The 12,632-nt window shown below is 43.1% G+C and overlaps 1 protein-coding gene across 1 annotated transcript in view; it reads right to left on the reverse strand.

Moving 5' to 3' along the window:
- LOC8027808 (Down syndrome cell adhesion molecule homolog) overlaps window positions 1–12,632 on the reverse strand; it is a 232,735-nt gene that overhangs the window by 28,454 nt on the left and 191,649 nt on the right. Inside the window, exons 19-21 of the mRNA XM_042286222.1 lie at window positions 11,835–12,090; window positions 9,716–9,811; window positions 2,536–2,721 (exon numbers count right to left, since the gene is read on the reverse strand). Of these exons, the coding sequence (XP_042142156.1) occupies window positions 2,536–2,721; window positions 9,716–9,811; window positions 11,835–12,090 (538 nt within the window). The remainder of the gene's footprint in view (window positions 1–2,535; window positions 2,722–9,715; window positions 9,812–11,834; window positions 12,091–12,632) is intronic.

The raw sequence follows: 12,632 nt of genomic DNA on the forward strand, positions 1-12,632 counted from the left end.
AATTTTTTTTTTAAAGGGCGTTCAAAGGTTTGTGGTGTGAAACAAAGCGAGAGTCGACTGTAATCCACTGTGATTTGTGTCGGATGGCGACACATGTCATTTCCTGTGGGTTATTCACGATATTCCACCGCGACAAAAAATACGGTTTATTAACCATTTGATATTTGCCGGTTCTGCCGTCCGCATGACCGCTATCGCAGCGCATTCACTGTCATAAACGCGATGGGATGACAACTAATTTCGAACATTGGTTTTCGTTCCGTTTTCCGAAAACTGAGTCGCATGCTGCTGTTTTTTTTATTTTATTTTACAGGGCAAAAAGCGTATCGTCCATCAACACCGTTATTTCATCACCTTCTGAGCGTAAATTTACTCAATCATCCATCATATGCTCTATTTTTTATGTGTTTTTATTACGAATGTCAAGAAGTTTTACTTCCATGACTGGTTCGAGAATGTTCGAGCGCTCTGAGCCCAGCAGTTATGATTGGCTGAAAAGGATCTGGAGTACATCTGGCGGCGAGGAGGGGGCGCTCTGTTGAATCAAGATCAGAGGCGAGAGGCGACCACCCGAATTCACCATTAGATTAGGATGGCGGGGGTAGCCCTTCACTATGCGGCGTAACGTGGATGCTGTAACTGATGGCACTGCCAACTATCTGCCAAGGGGGAGCGGCGCGCCTTCTATACGTGTCGCCTCCTACCAATAGACACGGTAAGTATGCGGAGGGCAAGTTCGTCTGCTTCTTGCGCAGGGGTTGCGGTGACGTCAGAACGCCGAGCTCTGATTGGCTCGATTAGAAAGATAGCGGGTCGCCGCGACCCACTATCTGGGGCCCTAAGCTGGACGCTTGGCGAAAACGACGGCAAGAAATCTGAGAGCTCCGATTGGCCAATGCCACACTTGACCTTGGCGCCGGCCAATCATAGCCGTCGAATTTCTCGCCGGCTTTTGCGCCAAGTGTCCAGATTAGGGCCCCAGAGCGTCGTCTGCTCCTTTGCAACGTCGTCTGCTATCAACAGCTGTCTCACCTTTACGAACGAGCTCGCCGTCGCCTTTCAGGGAGGGCAGACGAAATAACTCGAGGGGTACGATGTGCTTTTGTCTAACAACTAGCAGAGACGTATCCAGGAGGGAACGAGCGAGCGAAGAATGGGTACCTCGCGTTTGATGAGTTCTTCAAAGATAATCAGCTAAAGACAGAGGACAGCCGATGCAGTGACTGAAAATAAACAAATGCGGCTGTGATCGCTACTGTGAGCATACCATAGCCCAAACATGCTCGATCGCTGGTTGTTGTCACATTTTTCGCGCGCGACTAAAAGTCTATTTTCAATTAGCGTATTCAGGTATGTATGTTTGGCACAAACCTAAGTGTTAAAAGTCTGAAAAGCCGTGCTAATCCGTTGGAGAGAATCGGAGCAAGATCGATCGAGCTATCCGAGCGGCGTCGAGTGTATCGCGGAAGTTTTGCCGTAGACTCGTTGACACCAAAAGGTAATCATTGCTTTTATTTTTGGCGAAATTTTTATGGAAACTTATTTTTCTTTGCCCCGTTTGTTTAAACAGACGAACACTTGCTCGGGTGTAATCCGATGGACTTCAATCAGCCCTCTGTATCTGCTCAAGCCACTTTTTTCTAAGCTTACTGTCTTAACAGACAGGGATAAAAACACGCTGCTTTATGCAATGTAGCGCGCGTGCGGCCCCAGACATCTAAGGGCATCACAGACCCGTTATTGCTCTGTTTCGTGCGGCTATGGGCCTCTTGTCCCTCTAAGAAAGGTGCGAGGTGGAGAGAACCACGCACCTATTTAGTAGGCAAGAGTCTCGTTCGTTGTCGGAATTAACCAGACAAATCACCAACTAAGAACGAACATGCACCTTCATCCACCGTATCAAGAAAGAGCTCTCAATCTGTCAATCCTCCCAGAAATGTAAAATGCGACACACCGCCGTGAATGCGCCCACCACATCCGAACACGCAGCACGTTTTCATTTTCCCTGGTAACACTGCCCCTTGGAAAGCGCCTGATCGGAGCCGACCTCTAAATCACACAGGACAGAAGAAGAACATTCTTTTCTCTCTTTTTCTTTGACCAGCAATAATGCGAAGGACTCACGGCTACAGCCACAACTGCTACAGCCCGTCCGCCATTGCCCGACGCCAGAATGTTTCCATATGCGACCCCTCCCCCCCTCCCCCTTCTCGAGGAGGCGGAGCTTAGTGTAACCTCCTCTCCCACCTTCAAATCTCCTTACTCATGCGCAGAAGACCGAAATGGGCCCACTTGCAAAGCGCATAAGAAATGACGGGCCTACCTTATCATTTTCTTTCGCGTTTTTGTTATTTGGCGTTCTTATCGGCAGATGCCGCAACCTCATTGGCTGTAGAGCGATAGTAAGAAACTTAGAAATCACCGCACACCCTTTTTTATTAAGCTGTCAATCGACAGTATCAATTTCGTGCTTTTTCGAATAAGCTTCATCATGCCTGTTTTTTTCCGCCTTACCGCGTGCTAGCGATTACTTACCAGCACCTTTGGTTCGGGCGTAGATGATGTCCCGGGGCTCGGCGGTGCCCAGACTATTGGTAGCCGTCATGTAGAGACTGTAGACGGACCCACACTTCAGTCCTTCCACTGTGTACTTGTTTGAGTTGGTGCTCAAGGCCTTCTGCTGCCAGTCTCCGCCCTTCACTTGGTAGTGAAGCACGTAATCTGCACAAGATTGTGGGGCGAGTTTCCAATGCTACCAGATATGTTTCCAAGTTTAACGTAAATGAACGAGCATCACACGCGAGGATCGACAAGTTTGTTAGGGGGATGTTGTAACCGGAACCACAATACAACGAGTACGGAGTTCGGGGGGGGGGGGGGGGTGTATTTTTTGGGGGGGCTGTCACAGTTGAGGATAAAGCTGAAAATTTCTAGTTGAATTACGAGCACGGGGTTAAGTTTTTTACTTTGGGTAGATATGACTGAAAACATTATTTCCTGAAGACAAACTAAAAGAAATAGTTAGGCCCGTTTGCATTACTAAAGCCATATTCAGTGTTTGATTAATTTTTTTTTTGTTATTACACCCTGTACAAAAATTACCACACTAGAAGTAGTAACATTAAAATGTGAAATTAGCATAATAATATAAAAGTGACAAGCATATTTTAGGTTAGTAGATTTTGAAAAAAGAATTTCCTTATTATAGCGCATGGCTGGCTGGGCTAGTTACCGGGTCAGTTTATTGTTTGTTCTTCTTTGATAATTTGTGTTTTGTCTTATATCTATAATACTTCACGCATGTTTGTGCACCACACAGTAGACCGCTAGGTTGTTTGTGGGCGCTGGAAAGTAAACCATTCTTTTTTATTATTATTATTGTTATTATAAGAGGTCAAGTGTTTACAGATTAATTATTGAAGAAGTGGTTCAACATTTTTCGCACTTCAGCCAAATTAGTGTGAAAATTATCTGTCACCGATAGATTGAGGGAAAAAGATCATTGGTTCTTGCGGGTGCTACGTTTGATTTAAAAAAAAAAAAAGTAATGTAGGTGTTTCCCGAAACTTTCACGCCATCTTGGCGAGTGAAATTGTTGAGGCACCACTTGGTTTCCCATTAAATTCTGTCTTCGTAGCACAGAACCACTGACTCTGCGGTTCTCAACTTTTCAAGCATTACCCTCGCCGATGTTCGCAACAAATATTCAAAAAGAAAAAAAAGGTTGGCTATGGGGATGATGGAGAATGTAGCCTGCGGAGGGGACTGGTTTTGTAGACTTCACTGTACTCTATATGACGGGCACCATCAACTTAACTTGCACACGCAGCTGCAAATTGACAAATAACGATCTTTTTTTTTCTGCAGGAGAATCTTTGTATTTTGAGGGAGGTGGCGGGTTTTGTCTGAGGTGTGGCTAGATACACAACAAAAATAAAAACAATCTGAAAATTCTTTCAAAGTACGAGATGGCCGCATCAACCCCTTTAAGTATACACATATATAAATACGTTTTTGGAGAACACATCAATTGTATACAAAAAGGTCTGTGCAATAGCTCCGATTTCGCCCTGGAATCTTAATACACGGCATCAGGCTTCACGCATATGTTCCCAATTATAAAGTAAATATAGCCGAACGTTTCTTCGCGTTGATATACGAACGTGCTGTTTACACACCAGAGTCGGGTGAAGTGACCCGTATACACTTTTTCTACAAGGGCGCAGTCATCTTGCATGCCGTCACATCAGGTATGCGCTAAAACATCCTTTTGTTCTATCCACGTCGCTGGAAGGTGTTTAAGAAAAATGCGTGATTGTAACGCATTCTTGTTCTGCCTCACCTCTATTTTTCCGAATATTCATGGTTGAAATGTGGGTTTTTTTTTTTCGTCCAGCATACCAGATACGGAACCCACATGACAAAGAACGACAGGATAAAAAAAAAAAAAAAAAGAAAACTCTGTACGCATGCGCCGTGTAGACATCAGTACCCCCGCAGCCGGAGCGACATCAGAGCCGCGCGTTGGCGTACATCTAAAAGATCCCCTTGTTCACTCGTCAAAGTTCGGTTTTGATGCCAAAAATTCTTCGGTTACCATTCATATATTATCAGTACCTGTTTAAAAAAAAAAAAAATTGAAAATGAGCTTCCCCTATCAGCTGATCCGCCAAATATCCACGTCCGCCATTTTTTTCCGGACGTTTTGGGGAAAACCGAACCCTGTTTTTTCGCATCGCAAAAATACACTTGACATGAAGGAGAGCTCAAAATCCGTCAGAACGTAGCCTAAGCCGTTCGAGCAAGGTGGCAAAGTTTCAGCCCCAACCATTTTTTAATTCAAAACTTAAAAGTACTTTTCTCAAATGTTCAATGAGAAAATGGGGCCTAATTTCACCCGTTTTCGGTTTCTGCCCCAATAGATCATGTATTCGAGGGCTGCATCGGCCGCCACATTTTCTTCGAAAGTTTCCGAAATCGCTGATAACTTTTGAATGCCATAACGGTTGGTGCTGAAACTTTGGCAACTTGCTCGAACTGCTGGGGGCTACGTTCTGACGGTCTGTGCACTCGCCGGGATGTCTACTTTATTTTTGCGGTGCGAAAAACCGGGCTCGGTTTTCACGCGGACGCCAGGTACTTCTGAGCGCGTGTCTGAAACGATGGTTCGTTCGGCGTTCGCCGTGAACTCGACTCAACCCGTATGCAAAAAAAGAGCTGCGTCAGCGCTCGGCTAGCTAGGAGTCGGATTCAATCATACACTTTGCATTCCACAAAAATGGCAGCAGCCAATGTTCGTTGAAGGAGTTTTGAAAAGGGTCTAACATATGCCTAGAATAGATTCCATTTATTGGTTTTGTCTTATTAGTTGTGTCTTTATAAGGTTCACCATAATGTATTTATTTTTACTTCACGTGCTTAGGCAGGAACCAAAATTTCCGGTAAACATTAAATAGGAAAAATCAACAATGAAGAAACGCTTAGGTGTCAAAATCCCGATAAAGAAAATTACGCGTCTTTAACCATGTGGAGTATTGCCAGAGTCGAATGCAGGCACGGCGGCAGTGCATGTTTGCTGAAGTAAAATTACAGGGGCAAAAGTCTCTCAGAGACGGCTACAATTTTAATTTAAAAACCGTCTCCTTAATATACAACATGTCGCCTTCCCAACCCCCCCCCCCCCCCCCCCCCCCGCTAAAAAAAAAAAGATGCACATTAAATTGGTTTGTAAAGATTAGAAGGCTCGACATACCGAGCTGTAACATCCTCAAATAGGTACTGTACAGGTACAATTAAAACAATCGCATTTTAATTATCTACTAACAATAAAACTAAAATGATAATTGAAAAAGTGATTTGTACTTTAATTGTAGAGCGGCTGCTCTCAGTTCCGAGGGAGATATAACGACGACCATGTTTGCCTAGCTTATTCAGAGATAGCGTCACCAATGCCGGCAAGCCGCGCATTGTGCGCAGGGTGACGGATTTCGCACGGAACTCTCCTTTAAAGGGGTTATGACACGCCAAAAATAAAATATGAGATAACTATACTGCTAGGACCCATTGTATGTTCCTATAATCCCTCTAAATCGGTATTGAAAATGGCGCGGTAGTTTCGTGGATAAATCGATTTATAAGCGGGTGCCTCGGAGGGGCGGACCGGGCGGAGCTGGAGGCGGGCTACGTAACCAGCATCACGGTGTCTCCTTGCACGCACTCACAGACTTGGCTCTATTAGCGTCTCGAGCCTTCAGCTTCCTCCTTTACCTCCCGGGTTTCAAGCATGCGGTCCCTGACGATTCCGTCTACGGCATCGCTCACCTTGTCAAAGTGTTCGACACTGATCGCAGCAGCGATGAGAGTGATTGCTATTAATTTATGTTGGAAGCTGTTCATTTTGACTGCGACCCGCTATCTACCAGCTCCAGCGACGACGAGTGACGAACGAACTCGCCGTGGTCACCGTCGTCCGGGAATATCTTGCAGGTGCATGCAGAGTGGAAGGTCAGCGGGCCAGGGGCGAGAGCTAGAATAGCTTTCGGGTTACCGAGTTGCGTGTGCGGTTTTGATCGTACCGCAGCGAGGAGAGCTTGGGCGATCATGGGGGCGCCTAGAATAAGAGAGAGTTCATGGTCACGTGGTTTATGCACACCATGCTGTGGCTAACTTGGGCAGTGTTGCCTGGTCGCCAGATGAAAGTGATGAAAATTCGTTAATTGAATATTGCAATTACCAGAGCTCTAAAAATCACGTAACTTGGTGCATACACTAACTATCATATGAGCATTCCATTTCAAGACTAATCTATCCGTTTAATTTTCGTGTCATAACCCCTTTAGCCGCGCGTTTCGCTTCGTGTTTCCGATATCCGCGAAAACGCAAGCTAATAATTCAATTCTCGGCTCAAATTCTCACCATGGCGAGCGTCACGCAATAGATACCCATATATAGAGACGAAATGTTGCTTAACAGTCATTTACGCTTATTAACAATTGACTCTTACTTTCGCGTTGGCTTTCACACCTTGGGTCTTCTCAAGAAACACGAGGCGTATATTTTTGCCGGCATTGGTGACGTTAAGCACCCCAAAGCATCCGGTCACCTGCGCAGCCGGCGTTGGAGGCATCTCTGAATAAGCTGGGCAAACATGGCCACCGTTCCTACTCCTTCCGAGAGATGCCGCTCCACCACAAAACAAAATCACTTTCTGGAGTGTCATTTTTTATTACGACTGGAAAATTGAAATTTTAGCACTTTAATTAAAGCACGGACGTACGTTCATCTTAAAATGTACAGCTTGATATGTGAAGTCTTTTATTTTTACAGACCATTTTGGTCTATAAATATTTTGGGGGGAGAAGCTGTCCGTAACGTCCTGCCAAAAACTTGTGCAAATTAGAACCCAAGAAATGAGAAAAAAATTAATATCAGGTTGTTTCCTGACAGTTTGTAACCATCGAACTTAAATAGAAGGAGACTAAAGAACATGTATAAGTATTCTCGCAAACTAACGGAGCTCAAGACATTGAGGAGGAGAAATAATGATATAATGAGAAAACGTCTGACGGGTCAACTATGTCGTTTCCCAAACAGCTCGATTAACACTTTTTCTACCTGCAAACTTGTGATCTCAACCTTGACGTTTAAAGGTTTACAAGCGCATATTATTCGAATGCCCGTGCCTTAATTCTAGGGAAAGTCAAAAGACTGATATACTTATCTACACAGCCCAAAACCGTTTAATGTTTAGCTAGTGGCCCCATAGATTTATCACTAATAGAAGTGTACTCATATAAAAATAAACTAAAATAGTTTAAACTTGACTGCAGTCCATTCTCCGGCTTGTCTGCAATGCTGCCCCATATGAACTATTCTTGTAAAAGTGCCTAAATTATGGTGAGGGCTTAACTCAAGTCACAGGGAGCGTTTGCAATGTAATGGCGGGCGCCTTCGGCGGAGATCGGTCGCAATGCAAATGCGCATGCGCTGCCTCGCCGAGTGGCAAGGAGAAAAAACGGCAGACAAGGGGAGACGTTCGCATACGATCAATGCTTTCAGCACCTTTTCTCAGCTCGTATAGCGAAGGAGATCCATAAATCACGTGGCCCAGATCGAGTTGTTGGCAGCACTCTTCAATCTAGGCACAGAAGTTCTAGTTTAGGCAGTCCGTGCTTCCATCTATCCGCTCTCCCGCTAAGCTGTGCGTCGATGTTGGTCGAGTTGCGGTATACCTAGCGCCATCTAGGGACTCGCATCAAAGACTGTTTCAAAGCCGCTGCGCGGACCTAATCGAAAGGTTAGTGGCGCACTCGCAAGCTTGAACCTTATCAGACTTGATGTCGCCACCATACAGAGCCTTGGGGCCTATAGTACGTGCCACTGGCGTCCAAGTAAAACATGTGTACGTACGCATACTTCAGATCTAATCGCTCTTTTTCACTCAAAATTCTCGGGAGAATTCCCATACATCATTTTTCTGTCCTTAACAAAATTGTATGTAAATGCTAGACACGATTAAATTTATGAATTGGATATCCAAGATGATCGCGTTATACCGGTTGTTTGGACGATGAGTAAAAAAATTCCTAGCAATTTTGAGGTTAAACAAAAAGACTTCTCAGCAAGGAACTGTCAGCCGTGAAGGACATCAGGGAGTGCAAGGTAGATACTAATAAGAAACACAGTTAACTAAATTTTATAAATAAACTTTGTAATTAGGGAAAATAAAGATTTGATTTCAATTACAAACGTGTGAGCGTCATCGAAAGCCACAAATCATTGAACTTGGGGTAAACTGAAAGCACGTCTGAAGCGCGGGAATGCGCTAAAGGCACCACTTGCGCAGCACCCGCAAGGCTGGCGTTGCGAATACCCGGATGATATATTCTTTTGGTGCGCGTTTCGAGTAGTGTTTGCTCGTGAAACCGAAGTCACTTAAAGCGAGTGATTTACTAGAGGCCCGAACCGCTATATATCCTCTATAAAAAACTTAACCTTTTGAACGCCGGCTTTCAAGCTTTTCAAGGCCAAGTAAACTAATCATTTCAATCAAACTATCAATTCCTCTAATTTGACTGTCGCAAGTAAACCTAGCTGCAATCATCTTAATTTTTTCTTGTTTAGCTATGTTTGTGGCGGTCCGCCGTTCCATACAATTGATGTGTAATCTAGGCAAAAGCCGAAGAGTCTTTTTCACTTGCATTGGGTCTCTTAAAAGCTTACTTCAGATTCTCCACTAATAACGCTAGAGCAAACGTTACGTTGCGTTCATTCAAATTAAAATTTTCAGTGATTGTAACTTCTAGGTACCTATATGCAAATTATTATATGATTACCTTTCATCTAATAATGCACGCATACTGCAAAACTGGTACTTTAGTACTTGTTGAACGGAGTTCTTGTTAATATTTAGAGCCAGCTGTCACCAACCAGTTTAGAACCTAAACCAACCAGCTTTAGAACCTGACACCAAACCAGCTTAAGATATTTTTTTAGGTTATCATTCGGTTTAGTGTGGTCAGCTACTGTTTTCACGAAGGTGTAGAAAATACAGTCCCCCGTCAAAAGTTTATGAGTAATATTGGGATCAGCATCGTTAGCAATTTCGTTAATATGCATCAAAATGTCCATAAAACCAACCCCTGGGACACACCCGACGTGCTTGGGAGAGTGGTTATCTGAAACGTATGCATGTTAAAGTACGTTAGCTACGCACCTCTTGCTGTCGTGTCATCCGGATAGCTCTCCCACTCCACAGTAACTGAATCACTTGTGCTGGACTTGAACATCAGTGCCGGAGATGTTGGCGGCACTACAGAAGTAAAAAAAGTAGAGTACTTTTCGTAAGTTGCACCTTAATAATGCACCTTTAAACAGTGTTTCTTTAAAAGTAATTTTGTCTACAATCGGCAAAAGAGTTTAACCGAAAAGTGGGTGTACCCGACTGCATAAAATATTTAATTACGGACATGACTAAACGTCCTGAAAATGAGCCCGCCATTTGTTCATGTTGACTATGAGAAACGCGCGAATAAGGAAAATTGAGAGAGGCAAATTCGTTAAGAAAATAATACTACTGCCTCGATTCATGTAAAATTCTCGCACGCCGCACTCAAGATTGTGTTTCCGGCTCTGTGTCATACTGTCGAGGCGTGGTAGATATACACCTCTCCTTGTTTATGTTAGAGTCTGTAAAGTAGGGTGTGTTTTGCTAGTAAAACAATCTGCGTCGATGAAAGCCAGGGCACCACAATATGTAGCATGCGATCACGTTACTCATAGCTGCAAGCCCGTGTTTGTCCTGTGAGGCAGTACGCGTTTCCTCTGACAGCATTGCAATTTTGACCACTCGTCGTTCATTAGAAGCTACTCTTTTTGGACCAAGCCATTTGTTCACCTTTGGATGGGGCAATATAATTCGTTTAAATGATTCTTTAACTTGATATGGGCTAGCTGGCGTAAACAGCCTATTTGAGATGTATGTTGACTCATTAGTATCTCAGTTCAGTGTTTAAATGAATACCTTCATTCACCCAGACGTATACTGTATGCTTCTGCCCATCATACTTCAGGAAATGATTTGACAGAATAATACTCGACCTCATTAGAGCTATCCAATTAAGACATTTCTACAAAATAATCTGTGTTTCGCATTAATACACAAATTAAAAATACTACTAATAAAATGCTCAGCATGCAAAATCTTCAGATTTTTTATTTGTGATTACTGTTCAAACCAAGTACGGGGCTTTAACAGGTGTGGGGTATAAGAGAACACTTAAACATACCACCCGAGGACTACAATACAATAGTCATTCAGCGAGATCTACTTATAATAAAGGGGCTGAAATAGCACAAATATTAAATATGTTATCTATAAATCAACAAAATTAATTCTCAGCACTCAAAATCCACTGCTTAGCAAAAATATTAGAACTACCATTTTTCAGTCAATCTTACAGATATTCATTATGGCGATCACAAATTCATCTAAACAGTCCGATGATGAAATATTGAATTAAAGATTATTTCAATCTTTTACAGTTCTAGGGAAAAAGCAAACTTATAAGCTTTAATATTACATTTGGGCACTTCAAACTAATTAGTGCCAACGGATCTCAGTTCTCTCGATGCGCGAAGTATTAGTATAGAATCCAGGTGAATATTATACCGGTGATGAGAAGACATAAAGACAAACTTTAGACGAGTAATTTTTTTTTTGACGGACCGAAAGTAAGGAGAGATTGAGGCTGTTCAAAATATCTTTGACAAAATCAAGTCGCTTGTAATTGGATAGAATAAACCGACCTTTTTCGAGTTCATCAATTTTATTTGTTCGATAAGGGTCCCATACCGATGCTGCGTACTCCAAAGTTGGCCTAATATGCGTTGTGTAGGCCATCAACTTCACTTGAGGCGGAACATAGTTCAGATTTCGTCTTAAACACCAAAGCTTTTTCATTTCTTTGTGACATATTTCATCTATGTGCTTACTCTAACTTCAGTCTTTAGAAATTGTAACACCCAAGTATTTAAAACTATCGACTTCGACCATAGTACGCCCCCCTAAGCAAACGTAAACAAGCAAAGCGTAAACAAAGTGACAACGTCAATTTGTTTACGCGTGTTCATAATAAGCCGCTTTCTGTTGCAATAATTCTCCTAAGCTCTAGCACGCAGGCTGTGAATATAGCTTTGTGTGCAATGGAACATTTTTTGGACACCGAAAGTTGAAATAGAAAACATTTTTTTTAGTCCAATTCTCATCTGCATAATTCCCGGTGAAGTCGGTGTTAAATAAATGACTCGCTCATAAAGTAAGCACCTGATCTTACCAGCTTCGAGGGTGGTTGCTCTTACGTCATCCGACATTGGGCCTGCGCCCTCGCTGTTGTACGCCTGGACCTTTACCACGTAGCTCGTTTTGCGCTTCAGGTTGGTAAGATGGCTCATCTGGTGTAGCCTCGCACCGGATGTGACGTCAAGGGCCTCGACGTTCTTGTACTGGAATTCCGCCTCTTCCTTCTCTACTTCCTTGTACCCGATGTAGTAACCCTGGACCTTGCCGTGGTGGAGGTCTTTCCTTGGTGGCTGCGAAGGACACAATGTAACGTACGTGGTCATGACTGCCAAAATATATAGTGAGTTAATTAAGCCTTGTAATTAAACATTTTAACATCCTACTTCTATGAATGAGTTCCAACATTCCCATGTTAGGAACAAATATGACGAGCAACGTGCGTAATAAAACAAAAAAAGTGAACCGACAGTGAAACAATGTGGTCAATCGTGATCACCCTAATTTAATTTTCTTTATTTTTTTGTGTAGAGCGCAATGGAGGACCATATAAAGGAAGAGAGGTCAAAAATTATAAATCTGCTGGACACAAAAAAAACAGGCAATAGTTTCTAGTTTTACTTGTCCGTAGCAGTATTTCTGTTCACGTTTATGTTTAACCAACTAGCCCAGCGGTTTATATCGGTTTAAATCACGGATGCGGTGGACTTCATCCTCTTAGTTTTATTATATAGTGGCAAATATTTTTCAGAAAATCGGCAGGGACGTTCAACGAGCGGAACACGCGTTTCTAAGAGTCGTTTTTTTATAGTGTGTCTCTGGAGCTATAAATTAG

The sequence above is a fragment of the Ixodes scapularis genome, unplaced genomic scaffold (assembly GCF_016920785.2).
Source record: "Ixodes scapularis isolate PalLabHiFi unplaced genomic scaffold, ASM1692078v2 PGA_scaffold7__128_contigs__length_106722199, whole genome shotgun sequence".
NCBI classification, from domain to species: Eukaryota; Metazoa; Arthropoda; class Arachnida; order Ixodida; family Ixodidae; genus Ixodes; species Ixodes scapularis.